The sequence below is a fragment of the Eublepharis macularius genome, chromosome 7 (genome assembly GCF_028583425.1).
Source record: "Eublepharis macularius isolate TG4126 chromosome 7, MPM_Emac_v1.0, whole genome shotgun sequence".
Lineage (NCBI taxonomy): Eukaryota > Metazoa > Chordata > Lepidosauria > Squamata > Eublepharidae > Eublepharis > Eublepharis macularius.
In genome coordinates this window covers 111,632,428-111,647,032 of record NC_072796.1, presented here as the reverse complement: position 1 = coordinate 111,647,032, position 14,605 = coordinate 111,632,428, and the positions used below count along the sequence as shown (strand labels likewise).

Genomic DNA, 14,605 nt, shown 5'->3' with positions numbered 1-14,605 from the left:
TTATTTCATCTAAGCAATGAAGTATGTTACCCAAAGTTCTGCAAATACAGTTTGAAAAGTGCAAATATTATAGTAATATCATATATTGGATGTATATAATTTGGAATTATTTTTAAACTAGAAAAATGAAAGCTACTTTGCAGATTTACGTCAGAAATAAAGTTGAGATTTTCACTGCTAACTCAAAACATACTACCTAGGGGATTCCATAACAGTTCATAAAATGCCTTTGTTTTTAAAAACGATGGCCTGTTGTGTATATAGAACATATGTATCATGAGATGTGTGTACTTTAAGCACCTCTGGAATGTGAAATCTCAAAATCCAAATAAAGCAGGTGGTATAATTTAAAAGAGAGAGAGAGAAAGGGAGAGAGAGAACTGAAGCTTAATGACATTACCAGGTTATTCTACCAGACTAGTTCCCACTCACTGCATGACTTCAATGCAGCTCTCAGTCCTCACGCTGATTTCGATTTAGTTCAAGTGCTGTTTGATGTATTTCATCTGGAGTTTTATTCACTTCATACTACACTTCATTTAACAATGTGGCTGCTGTATTCATTTATTTCTACTTCATTACCCTCAAATTATTTTTTTATTTAGATTCTTAGCATAAAGTAATGTTTTTTGTAATAAAATCATAAATAAAACAAAGTTAAAAGGCAACAATTTAATCCAGTTCAATCATTATGACATGTTGCCAACAAAAGTTAATGTTAACAAAGCTTAATCTTATTTATATTAACATTTTCCCCTTCTGAACTAATGTATCTGTTCTACCTCAAATATATATCACCTTATTGTAACATATGCTACTTACAAATTATAATTGTCAGTAAAGATATCATATTCTCAAAAAGTATTGTAAAATACAGATTAAGGATCGTAGTTGGGTACATCTGAATTACAATGACACTTTGGCTTGGATTCTAACTATGGAAGTGGAATGAGGCTTCCAAAGCTTTCCAGGACAGTCCCCCATGCTCCCCAAAGCTGCTATAGCATAGTGGTTAAGTGGTTGGGTTGCAACTCAGCATTCTGCTGATTCAAATCCCATGAGTTCAGCAGGTGGCCTTGGGTAAGCCATTCCTCTCAGCCCCAGCTCCCCAGCTACATTGTGGGGATAATAATACTGACCTTTTTCACTGCATTGCTTTTTCATATTTGTCTAGAAGAGCAGTTTATAAGTGCACTGTTGTTATTATTATTAAAGAGCTACTTCTGAGAACTGGAGGACATTCTAAAGGGATATCACATAGGAGTAAAGGCAAAATAAGCAAAAGACTTTCCCCTTCCCCATGCATTTGAGCATTTGTACAAGGGCATGTATGAATCCAGTCTTTCAATTTTATTATACACATATATAACTAAATACTGCTCTTCTATTATTAAATGAGGCCTCCAACACCAGAGACAACTGGACGGAGATATGTGACTGCAGTAGGATATTATTTGAATACAAGTACCAAGTTGTAAAGGTGCTCCCCAGACAGGGCCCCACAACAGCAAACTGAAGTTCTTCAGAAAGTAGTTTCTCTGTCAAAAACCTTCTAAAAAATAATCAACTTGATTATCAGTTTAAATTCTTGTCCGTTTCTTGTACAGAAACATGTCCTTTACACAGCAAAAGGGTAGGTGTTTGACTAGAAAGCAAACTATTTAAATTGTTTTGTGACATGTCAATGAAATATATGCCCAAGAAAAAATAAATTACCAACACCTGTTGGTTTACCAGTTACAATAATGAGTTTGTTAAGATGTATAGCTATTAGTCACAAAGCAGCATATCCTCCCACTCTCTCAAACAGTATATACAAATAGACCATTGTAGATATGCTGTTTTAGCAGAACCTATGTGAATACAGCATTCATTTCAAGAGCTATTTAAAGACAGAAAATAGGTGGGGAAAGAATTACATTGCACCTCTTTAGAAGTAATTATGAAAATAATGGCAATGGACTACTCGTCTCTGGATTAGAATAGCGTTGTAAAGCCTATGAATAAGGAACACACTCTTCCCTAGATAATTTACTGATTGTGATTTCACTTGTGACTTGAATAAAAGAGATTTTATAACAAATTTGTCTTCATATAGATATTTAAGCTATGATAGTTATCTAAGAAAATATAAGACAAGTTATAAGAAGAAAGGGCCACTAAATACTAAGGAGAGCCTCAGCAACATGCCCAATAGACCAATACCTGCTACTGCAGAAAATAAATACATATTTTGGAAACTATGAGCTTTATTTTAGCTACTGCAAACAAAGTTCCACTTATGCATCAGGGTTTCCTGCCTTCCTGCTCTCATATCCTAAAAAAACCATTCTTGAAGGTCGGGAAACCCTCTAATCTAAAATAGCATGGGAAGTGGACAGAAAGCTGCAAAAAGTTAGAGCTCCGCTTACCCCACTGCTTTATCTTCCACTCATCCAAAGGCATCTTTGGATTCAACTCCATATAAATTAAGAATACAGAATGTGTGAAAGGTCATAATAGCCATAGTAAGTTTTATGTCTTGTTTACATGTTACTGCCTCTTTAAGACATAACCTAAGGGCCCTCTAGGAAAAGAGAGGGAGAAAGTAGACTCCAATACTAAAATGAGTTTAGGTCTGGAGGTTTTGTAGTTCATATTTGGTGTGTCCTTATGAAATAAAAGTTGGGTTTTTTTAACTACATTTCATGCTTTTCTCCAATTGGAATGCAACAAGCTCATGCGCTTCTACTTCATATTAAGTTTCTAATACTTACCAACACTTTGGAAGCTGCAGCATTTTACCATAAATAGCAGTACTGAAAGGGGGAATGACTGAGACTGGTGAGCTGTATGACCCATTAATATCCAATAAGGACAGCCCTGCCTGAAAACCAAATATCTGAAACAAATAAAAAGATCAAGCTGTAAAAGTAGTGAGAGTAGAGCATTTCCATTTTTTTAAAAAAAATTGACATTATAAATTAATTATCAGTAGTAGAACAGCATGCTTCTATAAAAATTAAAATACATTAAGTTAGAGAAATAGCAAATTTTAACTGGCTAAAGTATCAAACGAACCCAGGCTCAGTACATGTACTGCTTGTTTTCGGAATCACACATATCATAATTTTTGACGATAAACAAATGTCTATATAAAGTTCTAGGAAAATAGTCTAGGAACTATTGTCAGTGCCCTAAAATAGTAACATCTTTTTTTTACCTTCAGATAGCAGTGTGCATAACAATAGTGAAGTAAGTTATCAGATGGTTGGCTAAGGCTGCTGACAGCTTGTACAAGGTATTCAGCATACATTGGTACAGAGTGTTCCAAGACAATTTTGTCCACCAATATTTGGATACAAGGTAGAGGACGTAGAGGCTGAAGACTGGTAGTATTTAAGAGGCTGCTTGAATTCTTCCAAAACACAGGGGAAGAAGAATAGACACCCATTTAACATAACAGTATCAAATTTTTAAAAAAGAAACATTTCCTAATTTTTAAAACATTTCAGTACATATATTTGTGTGGTCTATTTTGCCATCAGTTTGTAATGTGCACATATGTATACACATGCACAGATAAATTTTAAGCTAATGGAAAAGAACCTCCTCTCTTGTCCTTTCCTCTCCTTTCCCTGAGGCATTTCAGAGCTTCATACTGAATGTCACATATAAATCAATTTTTGAAAATTGATATAAAGTAAATTAACGAGAAAAAGTTAAGCTATATGAAATACGCATATATTTATATCCTGCCTTTCTCTGCAATGGGGATCCACAGTAGCTTACATCATTCTCCTATCCTCTATTTTATACTCACAACAACCCTGTGACTGAAGGTTAGCCTGGGAGTGTGTGATTTGCCCAAGGTCACCCAGGGAGCTCCCATGGCAAAGTAGGAATTCAAACCTGAATTAAACACTGTAACTACTGCACCACAACTGGCTCTCTATATCCCAAGTTACTGTCTACACAGACACACTATATCTAGTTCATGGCAAACATTCTTTTACCTTTTGACCCATGATTACAGGCAGCAAGTGGCACAGCAAGTTAAATTCAGCCATGGGAACTGTAACAGTGCATTTCAGAATCGTGAAGTTGGTAATTCGGGTTGGAATACATTCCTCCAAAACTGCTATTTCTTCTGAGCTTGGCACAGCTTTAGTTGCATCTATAAAATCTATAATTAATTAGAATTAACGAAATGTAATATATGACCCAAGTGAATGTCCATTGTCGTCTTTAGTGTACTATTCGCTAAGCAACTTCCAACAATAAATATTAAAACGTTAAATGAAAGCAGTACACATAGACACAAACACATAGTAGAATCAAGCAATAAACTAACAGTAAAGTCAACAGGAAAATTAAAAAACTGATATAGGAGAATGTTTTTCTTTGCCAGCTCTCTTTACCTTGACAGCCAGTGACCAGTGGTCACTATGCTGGTGGGTGGCCCCAATCCAGCCTCCTCGTGAGCACTACAGAGGACCCAATGATGCACTTCTGGTTGAAAACCATAAGGTGCAGGATCTCAGCAAGGCTAAAATCAGCCCCAGATATAACATTTCCAAACAGAAGTGTGTCATCAGGGCCTCCAGAGCCCAAGTGTGCATCATTTCGCCATGTTCTCCAGTGGTTCCCAGGCTGCCTCCCCCCTGGCTACGTAAGCAGGGCTGGAGGCGAAAGGTGGGGCCAGGAGATCCTTCACCCCAACCAGGGGGCTGTCATCCCGACCAAGAGCAGCAGAAAACCCCAATGGTAAGGATTTTTTAAATATCATTCTGCCATCCTTCTACATTCAGGTACACAACCAGAGAAAAATAATGGCTCAACGAAAACAATTATGTTAAGCTCCACGCAACAAAAATAATAAACATAATGGTTCTCAACATCTTATCAATTACATTGCTTTTTAAATTTTTACCATAGAGAGACAACTATGTTGGGGCTTCCTTCACTAGCACCTTAAAACATGCCTATTATCATATGGTTGGCTGGATGCAGCTAGCTTTTTCACTCAATCTATCATTCCCTTTCAAAAGGTACTTCCAGGGCCAGCACTTCCATTGAGGCGGAGCCGGCCCCCACCTCAGGCACTGAACTCTGAAGGAGGCGCCATGCTGGCCGCCCAACAACCGGCGTTCCCTGAAGTATGCGTGCTCCCATGTGCTCGCGCAGGAATTCTTCTCTCTTGGTGCAAGGCATTTCTTCTGGAGTACAGAAGGGCAGCCCTGTCTTCCTGCTCAGCCAGCGCCTGAGGAGCTTCAAGTTCAGCCCCATCAGCGGGGACATTTCTCTCTCTGCCTTTCTCCCCCCTCCTCCTCTTCCTCTCTCTCTCTCTCTCTCTCTCTCTCAATTTAAGCCTTGGGCAAAGCTTCCACGAGCAAGAGACACTCTAGCTGGCTGGGGAGCAGCAAGCTCCTGTCTGACCTTTTGTCCCCCTTTATTGTTCCCTCCTTTATTGCTTGCTTCCCCCCCCCCCCATGTACTAAAGGGAATGACAGGAGGATTGCCCATTGGAAATAATAGGAGAGGCTTGAAAGCCCATTGGAGTAATGGGAGCCAGGGATGCCAATTTACTTGCCTGGGCTCCTCTGAAATGCATCACAACACAAAAAAAGTTGCAAAGAAAATGTGGAATGGATTTTCTATAAAGGTCTCTGGGACCAAATGGAATACTCTGGGAGTGGAACGACAGCCCTCAGAGTGCAATGACAGTCCCTAGCTATAAAGTTTGTGCTTCAGGACCAGAAGGACAGGTTTCAGAGTGGAATGACAGTCCTTGGAATAGGCTCAGTGCTCTGGGACTGGAAGGACAGCCCCTGGGAGTGGAAGAAGCATTCTGGGACTGGAATGACAGGCACCAGACTGGAATGATAGACCCTGGGAGGAGGAGAAGTGTTCTGGGACTGGAATGACAACTCCCAGAGTGCAATGACAGCCCCTCAGAGCAGAATCTGTGCTCTGGGAAGGAATGACAGATTGCACAGTGGAATGACATCCCCTGGTAGTAGAGAAGCATTCTTGGAGTGGAATTACAGGCACCACAATGGAATGACAGCCCCTGGGAGTAGCAGAAGTGTTCTTGGACTGGAATGACAGCCCCAGAGTGGAATGACAGCCCCTAGGAATAGAACCTGTGCTCAGGGACTGGAAAGACAGGTCAAAGAGTGGAACGACTGCTCCTGGGAATCAGATCAGGGCTCTGGGACTGGAATAACACCCCCTGTCATTCCACACCCACTGCCATTTCAGTCACAGACCACTGATTCTTCTCCCAGGGACTGTCATTCCACTCTGGAGCCTGTGTTGATAGATCAAGATGGTTAGCCATGTTTGTCTGTAGCAGTAGAAAAAAGCAAGAGTCCAGTAGCACCTATAAGACTAACAAAATTTGTGGTAGGGTATGAGCTTTCATGAGCCACAGCTCACTTCTTCTCTACTGGACTCTTGCTCTTTTTTGTGTTGTAATGCATTTCAATGGAGCCCATGCAAGTAAATTGACATTCCTGGCTCCCATTTTCTCCAATGAGCCTTCAAGTCTTTCCCATTATATCCAATGTGCAATCCTGTCATTCCTTTTATTACATCCCTTTCCCCCTCCCCGGCTGACATCAATTCTACTTCTCACCTTTCCTCAGGCTTTGGGTGGGGGGATGCTTTTGGTGGAAAGAGTGGCTGGTTGTGTGTGCACCACCACAGAGGAAGGAGGAAGTGAGGTGAGACACACACAATTCCCTGTGCGACAGGTAGGAGCAAATCACTGTTGTTGGGTTTAAATCTGTTGTTTTAAATTCTATTACTTTCCTCCCCCACGTTCTCCCTCCCTCTTGCTATTCTCCGATCTCAATGCTGCTCCCCCTTCACTCCAGCAGAGCAGCGCCCCACACTGCGCCCCCCTCTTTATCACCTTCCTTCTCTCATTCCCTAGTTTACATATATCACCTCACCTTCCCCCTCTCCAATAGTTTATTTCAATATTCATACACCACATGCTTAGCTGTCAGCTGCCGTTCACTTCAAACCTAAGGGGGGGGCAGAAGGATGAGCATGGAGGGTAGTTCCCGAAAGGGATCTCTGACAAAGGTGATCAATATTTTAAGGCTTGGAGAGGGTCGGAGAGAAAGAGAAGGCTTCAGCTCAGTCTCCCTCTTCCAACCATCTCTCTCCTCCAAGCAGGCCCTGTAAGAGCCCTCCTTTTACTGCCAAGAGTCTCTGGGTTCAGAGAGAGGTGGGAAGAAAGAGAGAGGGAAACTTTTTTACATACACAAACAAAAGGAGGTGTGCTCAAAACTTCAATGCAAGTCACTGTTGCTGCTCACAAAATAGATTTTTGGCTCACAATAAGAAAAACAAAGATTGTTGTTATTCTCACACTTACTTAAAAAAATTAAAATTTAAAATAAGAAATAAAAATCAAATTAAAAATGTAAAAAGTTTCAAGTTTTGTGCTTTTCATTTTCCCAACATTTCTTCTGTTTTTTAAAATTGGTTAGCGGGGGAGGGGGCACAAGTAGGTATCTCGCCTCAGGTGCCAGAAACCCTGGCACCGGCCCTGGGCACTTCACTAATCAAATAGAGGCAAGGCAAAACAGGCAGATCCCCTTTGAGCTCTTATGAGTGGCTATGCTGAAGGAGTTCAAATTAATTTCCACACAAGCTTTCATCATGTAAATGTATTTGTAATTAACACCTTTCCTCATCTACTTAACTTGCAAAATACCAAGAATTAACACACTATATACCTTCGTTAGGCTTGCTGTATGGCTCATATTCATGTTCTAAAGCACAAGTAACCATTTTCATAATCCTGTGCACTACACTGCTGTCAAGTCGAAGACTGAGAGGGCCTACAATCAGACTTTTTGTAGACATCTCATGAACACTGCCCAAGTCTTCAATCTTCACTAAAGATGCCTCTGCTTGATTTCCAGAACCTACAAATACAAAATGTTTTTCAGACAATGAAAACGTTGAAATGAGTTCTGAAAACAAAATTGCTGCAACAATTAGCTACACACATTTGCCCAATCGACTGAAAATAATCTACATAAAATAATCTCTTCTCTGCTATTTTCTTCAATATCTTTTTTCCAACAATTGTTTTTCTTCTTTGTATTTTGGATCTGTTCCTGCCAACTTGAAATTCTGCAGTAGATATTTAGAGGGATTACTAAATTTCTCCCATTGCATGCAGAAAGATACAATTGACAGTGAACAGCAACAGTGACATTTGAAGAAGGGACTTCAGGTTTGGTCCTCATGCTCTTGTCTCACTATGCGATACCAACAATGCCATCGTTAACGGAATTACACCTTTTAACACCCATTGATTTAAATGGACTTGGAAGGGTGTAACTCTGCTTAAGATTATACCGCAAGTTCCTTAAAATTAGAGACTGGGCTTTATAGCCTCCCAGAAAAGTTATATGGCATGTGTAGTGGAAGTGCAAATCACTCCCCTCTCCATTTCAGTCTCATTCTTAACTCCTTCAAAAATGAAAGAGTTGCTCCAATTTTAAATTCAAATGGAATTTGATCTCTGGTCTATAAATCTGTCAGCAGAGCAGAAAGTAAAGCTCAACTGTACTGGTAGGTGAGGATACATGTTCAAATTCTGCTTTCATTTTATCCAGGACACTGCTCTTCCGAAAAATGTTTGTTTATTTTACTTCATTTATACCCCACTGTTCTCCCCAGCGGGAACCCAAAGCAGTTTTTATCATTCTCCTCTTCTCCATTTTCTCTTCACAATAACCCTGCGAGGTAGGATAGGCTGAGACTATGTGACTTGTCCAATGTCACCCAGCAAGCTTCCATGACAGAGTAGGGAATCAAACCTGGGTCACCCAGATCCTAGTCCATTACTCTAGCTACTACACCAAATATGTTTTACCACTTATGTGTTTATAATAATATATTTGCTATTTTACATCCCATGAGGTATACTGAAAACATCTTATACATTTCCAATACATAAGATAGATGGGAACCACCTATGGAAATGGTTCAGTCCAAAATTCAGGTGCCTAACTCTTTTCAAATTACACCTGTCTTAAGAACTGCATCTAGCTACTTTCCAGATTAAATTCTAAGTGTTGGTATTTATCCTGAAAGCTCAAAGTCATCAAGTTGCAACTATAGCCATAAGTACATAGACACTCAAAATGGCCTGTTGGTGTAGTTATGGAGCAATATACTTTTTGAAGATGAGCCTGTCCCCTATGCACAGCTTTTCAGAATATCATGCAGAATAGTGCTACAAAATGTACCTAATTTCTATTTGTTGTGTTCAGGAACATATTGTGCAAAGAACAACCAATGTCCAGATCCAAAAAAGTTACATGTAAACGTCTTGAAAACATGTTATAGATCTACATTTAGCTTAGTTACGGAATTACATTCTACAGTCATATACGCCCAACATGCAATACAAAGATTAAAACCTGATAATGAGAGATGGTAAAAATTCTAACTATAGTGTTCCACTCATTTTTTAAAAGGACAAATTAATCTTGAAAAGTTAATACTATCCAGGAGGCATATAATCAGCATGTGCATAACTCACAGAGAAGTTAAAGAGGTAATGGAAGTGTAATGATTTTAAGTGTGCATGTGTCTTTAAATGCCTGGTGTGGTATGGATGAAGAGTGGGGGTGAAAGAGAGGGATGAGTGAGTGAGATGACTGGTTAATGACTGAGAGTGTGGGCGGAGTGAATGCAGTTTTCAGTTACTGAGTGGAGAGAAAAGAGTCGGTTTTTTCTTCAATCAGGCAACCCGTGTGGACGCCTGAGGGGATTCGTATTCTAGTTCATTTAGGCAACCTGTGTGGAAGCCTGAACTGTGTGTGTCTGTGAGAGAACTTTCATTCTGTCTAAAGCAGGCAAACTATGTGTGCACCTGAGAGGGAAAGTTTATGTATATCTGTGTAACTTAGCCTATGTGAGGAAATTTTAAGTACCGAGAACTGTCTCTGAAATAGGCTTGCCATCCTCCAGGGCTGTTTCTACATGGCTTACCTGCATGCGGCATGTCCTGGTAAATTGCGCAAAAAACACGGAAGATTGCGTTTCCTCGTGCGAGATTTGCACGATGTCACGCGACGTCGGGCAAATCTCGTGCGAGGAAACGCGATCTTCCGCGTTTTTTGCGCGATTCACCGGGACATGCCGCATACAGGTAAGCCATGTGGAAACAGCCCAGGTGATCAAACCAAAATAGGAGGCTTTCCCGAGCTGACAAACAAACTACCAAAACACTATCGGGAAAGAATGGCAATGAATGAAAGTCAAAAACTTTTCAGTGTTTCCATAGGTATGAAAATAGTCAAACCTCTAATTCAGAGTCAAACTTAAACATACAATTCTAATGGAGTCAAGCATATATGTACAATTTAATACAACCAAATTCCCAAAAGACCATATGTGTGGACAAACAATCCCAGCATCAAAGGGACAGAGTCTCTAATGTCCCGTGAATTAGCTGAGAAGCGGACCAGGGTAAATGTAAATCCCTCCTACAAGAAGTCTCTGTTGTAGCAGGTCAAACCAGCCCGTGTCCCAAGTTTATGTAAATATCTCTTTTTGTTGTGTGTAGAAAGGTTGCTGGTGATGAAAAGGATCCTCCAAGGGGGTCCCTCCGCCCTACAAGTCAGCTTGTTTTGTGTATAGTCCACTTCTTCAGGGGCCGATTGGAAGACCACCACTTAGTCCCATATCACAGTTTTCACAACAGTCAATGGAATGTCTCACGTGCATACACTTCAGCGCACTTCCAATACGGAAGGTGTATTACCCCCACTCAATGCTGCCTCAAACACTGGATCAAAACACTGAAAAGTTTTTGACTTTCATTCATTGCCATTCTTTCCCGATAGTGTTTTGGTAGTTTGATCCTCCAGGTGATAGCTGGAGATCTCCCGGTATTACAACTGATCTCCAGGCAACAGAGATTAGTTCCCCTGGAGAAAATGGCTGCTTTGAAGGGTGAACTCTATAGAATTATACCCTACTGAGGCCCCTCCCCAAACCCTATCCTCTTCAGGTACCGCCCCCAAAATCTCCAGGAATTTCCCAACCTGGGCCTAGCAACCCTACTCTGAAACCATAAAGCTTAAGTACTAGAGTGAAACAGATACGTTTCTTGTAAAAATAAAAAAAAAATGTTATTTTTTTTTAAATCCCAGGGTATCTGTTATGCCTATATATCTCATTCCTATTCTCAGGGCCACATAGTCCCACAAAGGCGCCTGGCACTTGGACACATCATTAAGACGAGAATTTAAATTAACTATTTTGGAATATAATTCCTGGTGGCAGCAATCTACCCAGAGGGTGTAAGAAGAAGGTTAAGGGCAAAATCTAACCAGAAGTGACAAAGCAAAATTGCCTTGACAGTTATCCTTCAATCACACCTAGCATTTTAAACCAATTGCCAAAATTAAATTTTATACAATAGTACATAATGTTTTAACAAAAGGTAGAATATCAACATTAAAAAATGTAAATGTGCTTTTCCATATATTAAATGAACAATTCAGATCAAAAAGAAAAGTCAGTACTATTTGCAGACAATTTTCTGAAGCATTTAATTTAACAGTATAGCATGGAAAAGGCAGTACAGAATTGTCTTCACCTGACCTCAGAATGCCTGTAAAATAATAAATCAAAATACAAATATGCCACTAATTATACTTCCCATATGCAGACGAAAACAGCAATTGTAGAGTGGTAATAGATCATACATAGTGGCTCTAAATCTTGCAAACTGTGTCATCGTAATGCATTAATCATAATGTGCTATCTTGATAATTCATTTCTTTTTTTTATCACCTAAAGGTGTTACATTAGCTACAAACAGGTCACACATTCCTACAAAAATGTAAAGTAACCTAACATGGGGAAATTATCCAGTTGTTGCACTGGATTGACAACTTATGTGTACCACAATTGCTTTGAACTCTATAGACAGATAACCAGTTAAAAAGCTTTTAAGTCCTAAGGCAGGAAACTTCAGCTTCAGCTAATATTAAACTCTTGACACCATTCCAGCAGTGGAGAGATATTACAACTGCAAAATCAGATATCATAAACTTTGAGCTCAATCTAGAGGAAGGAAATAAACAATTAAAGAATCTCTCTTTCTCACTCACCCACCCACCATGACACTGCTGGTGCCAAATCTTGCTGCTCAGCATAGCCCTGAACCCCAGCAATCTAGCTTTATGTTGCAAGTGAACCCAGTCTGAAATGTGGGACTGAGCGAGAAGTGTCCTGCATATGAGTGGTACTCATGTAGGATAGGAATATTTTTACTTCCCCTCAGTGCCCATGCGCTAGGGGAGAGTTTGGGTAGGAAAAACTGAGGTTTACCTCACAGCAGACATTTCAAGTCCTAATTCATATATAATTTCAAGTCCTATTTATATATAAACTGATAGGAATTGTGTGTGCGTGTCCCCACCCAGTTTAAAAGAATCCTTTGAGAAGGATGACTAATTAGAATCAGCAGAAGTATTTTTCTGCCAGCTCTAATTAATGCTCTCAACAGGACACTTTCAGATCCAAAAATATAAAAGCCCTTAAAAGCTTGTACATCCTGGACAAGGAGGGGCATGCAAGCCTCAGGATGCGTATCACTAGATCCTAATCTCCCCTTCCAGAATACTAAAAGCCTGCAGTTTTTGAAGTTTAAGCAATCTGAGAAAACCCTTTCTGAATGCAATTTTTGTGGACCCCCAAGCCTACCGATATTTACATTTTAAGAAAAAAACCCTAGGCCTGCAAATTCTCGTTTAGGAACCACCTGAACAGAGTTCTATTTAAGGCTTGTTTCCAAATCACAAAAACTAATTATATGTAGACGCACAGGCATGTTTCCCCAACATTTTCTCTTTATCATGCTTGGAATACAGCAAAGGATCAGGAGGCTTGTTCTCAGTGTCAGAGGCTATAAGAGGGCAGAGGCTGGAAATGGACAGCACACTCTCATTATCCAGAAGGAGGGTCATTATGACTGAAGAAAGAAGCTTTCCTAGAGAATCAAAAGTAAAACACTCTTTCCTCACTACCTACTCCACTGATCTAACAGACACTAGCTGTAGCCATTTGCATAAGCTATATGGGGCTGAAACATGTCAGTATTCTCTGAGTTTGCTTGCTGAGCTGTTTATTTGGAAAAGAAGGGTTTTCTTTTCATTTGTCTAACTGGGTAGTCCCCCAGCATGGTAAAACCCCAGTTTTGCCATTTCATTGCCCTACTTTTAGGCATGGATCTACAAGGGCCATCAGACTAACTGACTTAGTTTAGAGGATATCAACGTTGTTGAGTATGGAATCCATGTATTGTTTTGCAGATAGTTCGGTGGTTGCTATTACAGAGAGTGAGACTTGGAAAATTCTTTAAGTAATTCCAAACAAAGCCCAAAGGAAATCCTAAGATAAGTAAATGCTTCAGAATGGGTAGGGGGAGCAGAGGCACATCTATAGTGTCAGGGGTCAGTGGTTTCGTTTCCAGCGCCCAGAAGGAACTTATTATGGAAAAGAAGATGCTGAACAACCCTGTCCAGTTTCAGAATGCCCACACAGGAACACAACCTGGTGGACTTCAGAACTATACAAAGAAGCAGCTTGTAACACACAGTGGAGGTAACAAGCAGATGGAGAGCATGCTCCACAAGCAAGTTAATCTGTTTTCTCAGTCCAGCTCAAAGCCGCTGTCACCGAATTATTTACTCAACCACATATCCAACTTACTGGGGGGGAAAATACAATTATCTCCACCACCACCACCCTCGGGCAATAAAATCCACCATCCTTGGGGGTAGAGACCCTTAGACAGGCATTTAGTATGTATGGTACAGCAGATGCTTCGACTGCATAAACCCAAGGCCCTGAGTTAAGTTACTGATCCCATAAAGAAATCTATCCCTAGATTTACAGCGTTAAGTGAAAAATAAGGGAATTCCTATAGTGACAAAGAATTTCTTCAAATATAAGGCATTAAAATACTGTTACTTCTCACTGAAGAGTGATGTCTGATACTTCGTTGCCTCTGCAAATTATGTAGTTCAAAGTATATGCCATATTGGAGACTTATTTATTCAATTTTCCACCTTATGCATCATGAAATCAGTGGGACTTACTTCCAAGTAAACAAGTCCAGAATCAAACTGTTAATATTATTATGACATAGAGGACTAAATTAAGAGGAGTGTATCCTTAAGAGGAAAAGTTAAGTACTTTTTATCAGTACATGAACATCTGCCTTCATCCAAGGAGCTCAAGGTCCCCCCCCCCTTTATTCTCTGAGGCAAGTTACGCTGAGACAGAAGGAGCAGTCCCAAATCATTAGTGTGCTTTAGTGATTTTAACTGGATCTCTTAAAGTCCAGCACCCAAGCTTCTTGTGATATCAACATGCATGTCACGTGGAGAAAGTTCTCATGAAGCCTCACATTTTATTTCAGTCATGCACATGGTCAAAATAAAAACTGGGGAAGGGTGGCTGGAGTGGGTTTTACAGGATTATCGTCTCTCTAATTCAGTATTTCCAACAAGTAATTCCAAAGATTCTAAGTCAGGCCTTAAAGGTAAATCTAAGGACAGTCGGTCAAGGA

The 14,605-nt window shown here is 40.0% G+C and overlaps 1 protein-coding gene across 1 annotated transcript in view; it reads right to left on the bottom strand.

Annotated features, from left to right (window-relative positions):
• The window catches only part of VPS13B (vacuolar protein sorting 13 homolog B), a 553,219-nt gene that overhangs the window by 468,070 nt on the left and 70,544 nt on the right, over positions 1–14,605 (bottom strand). Inside the window, exons 13-16 of the mRNA XM_054984385.1 lie at positions 7,734–7,925; positions 3,996–4,165; positions 3,203–3,397; positions 2,757–2,881 (exon numbers count right to left, since the gene is read on the bottom strand). Coding sequence (XP_054840360.1) covers positions 2,757–2,881; positions 3,203–3,397; positions 3,996–4,165; positions 7,734–7,925 — 682 coding nt within the window. The remainder of the gene's footprint in view (positions 1–2,756; positions 2,882–3,202; positions 3,398–3,995; positions 4,166–7,733; positions 7,926–14,605) is intronic.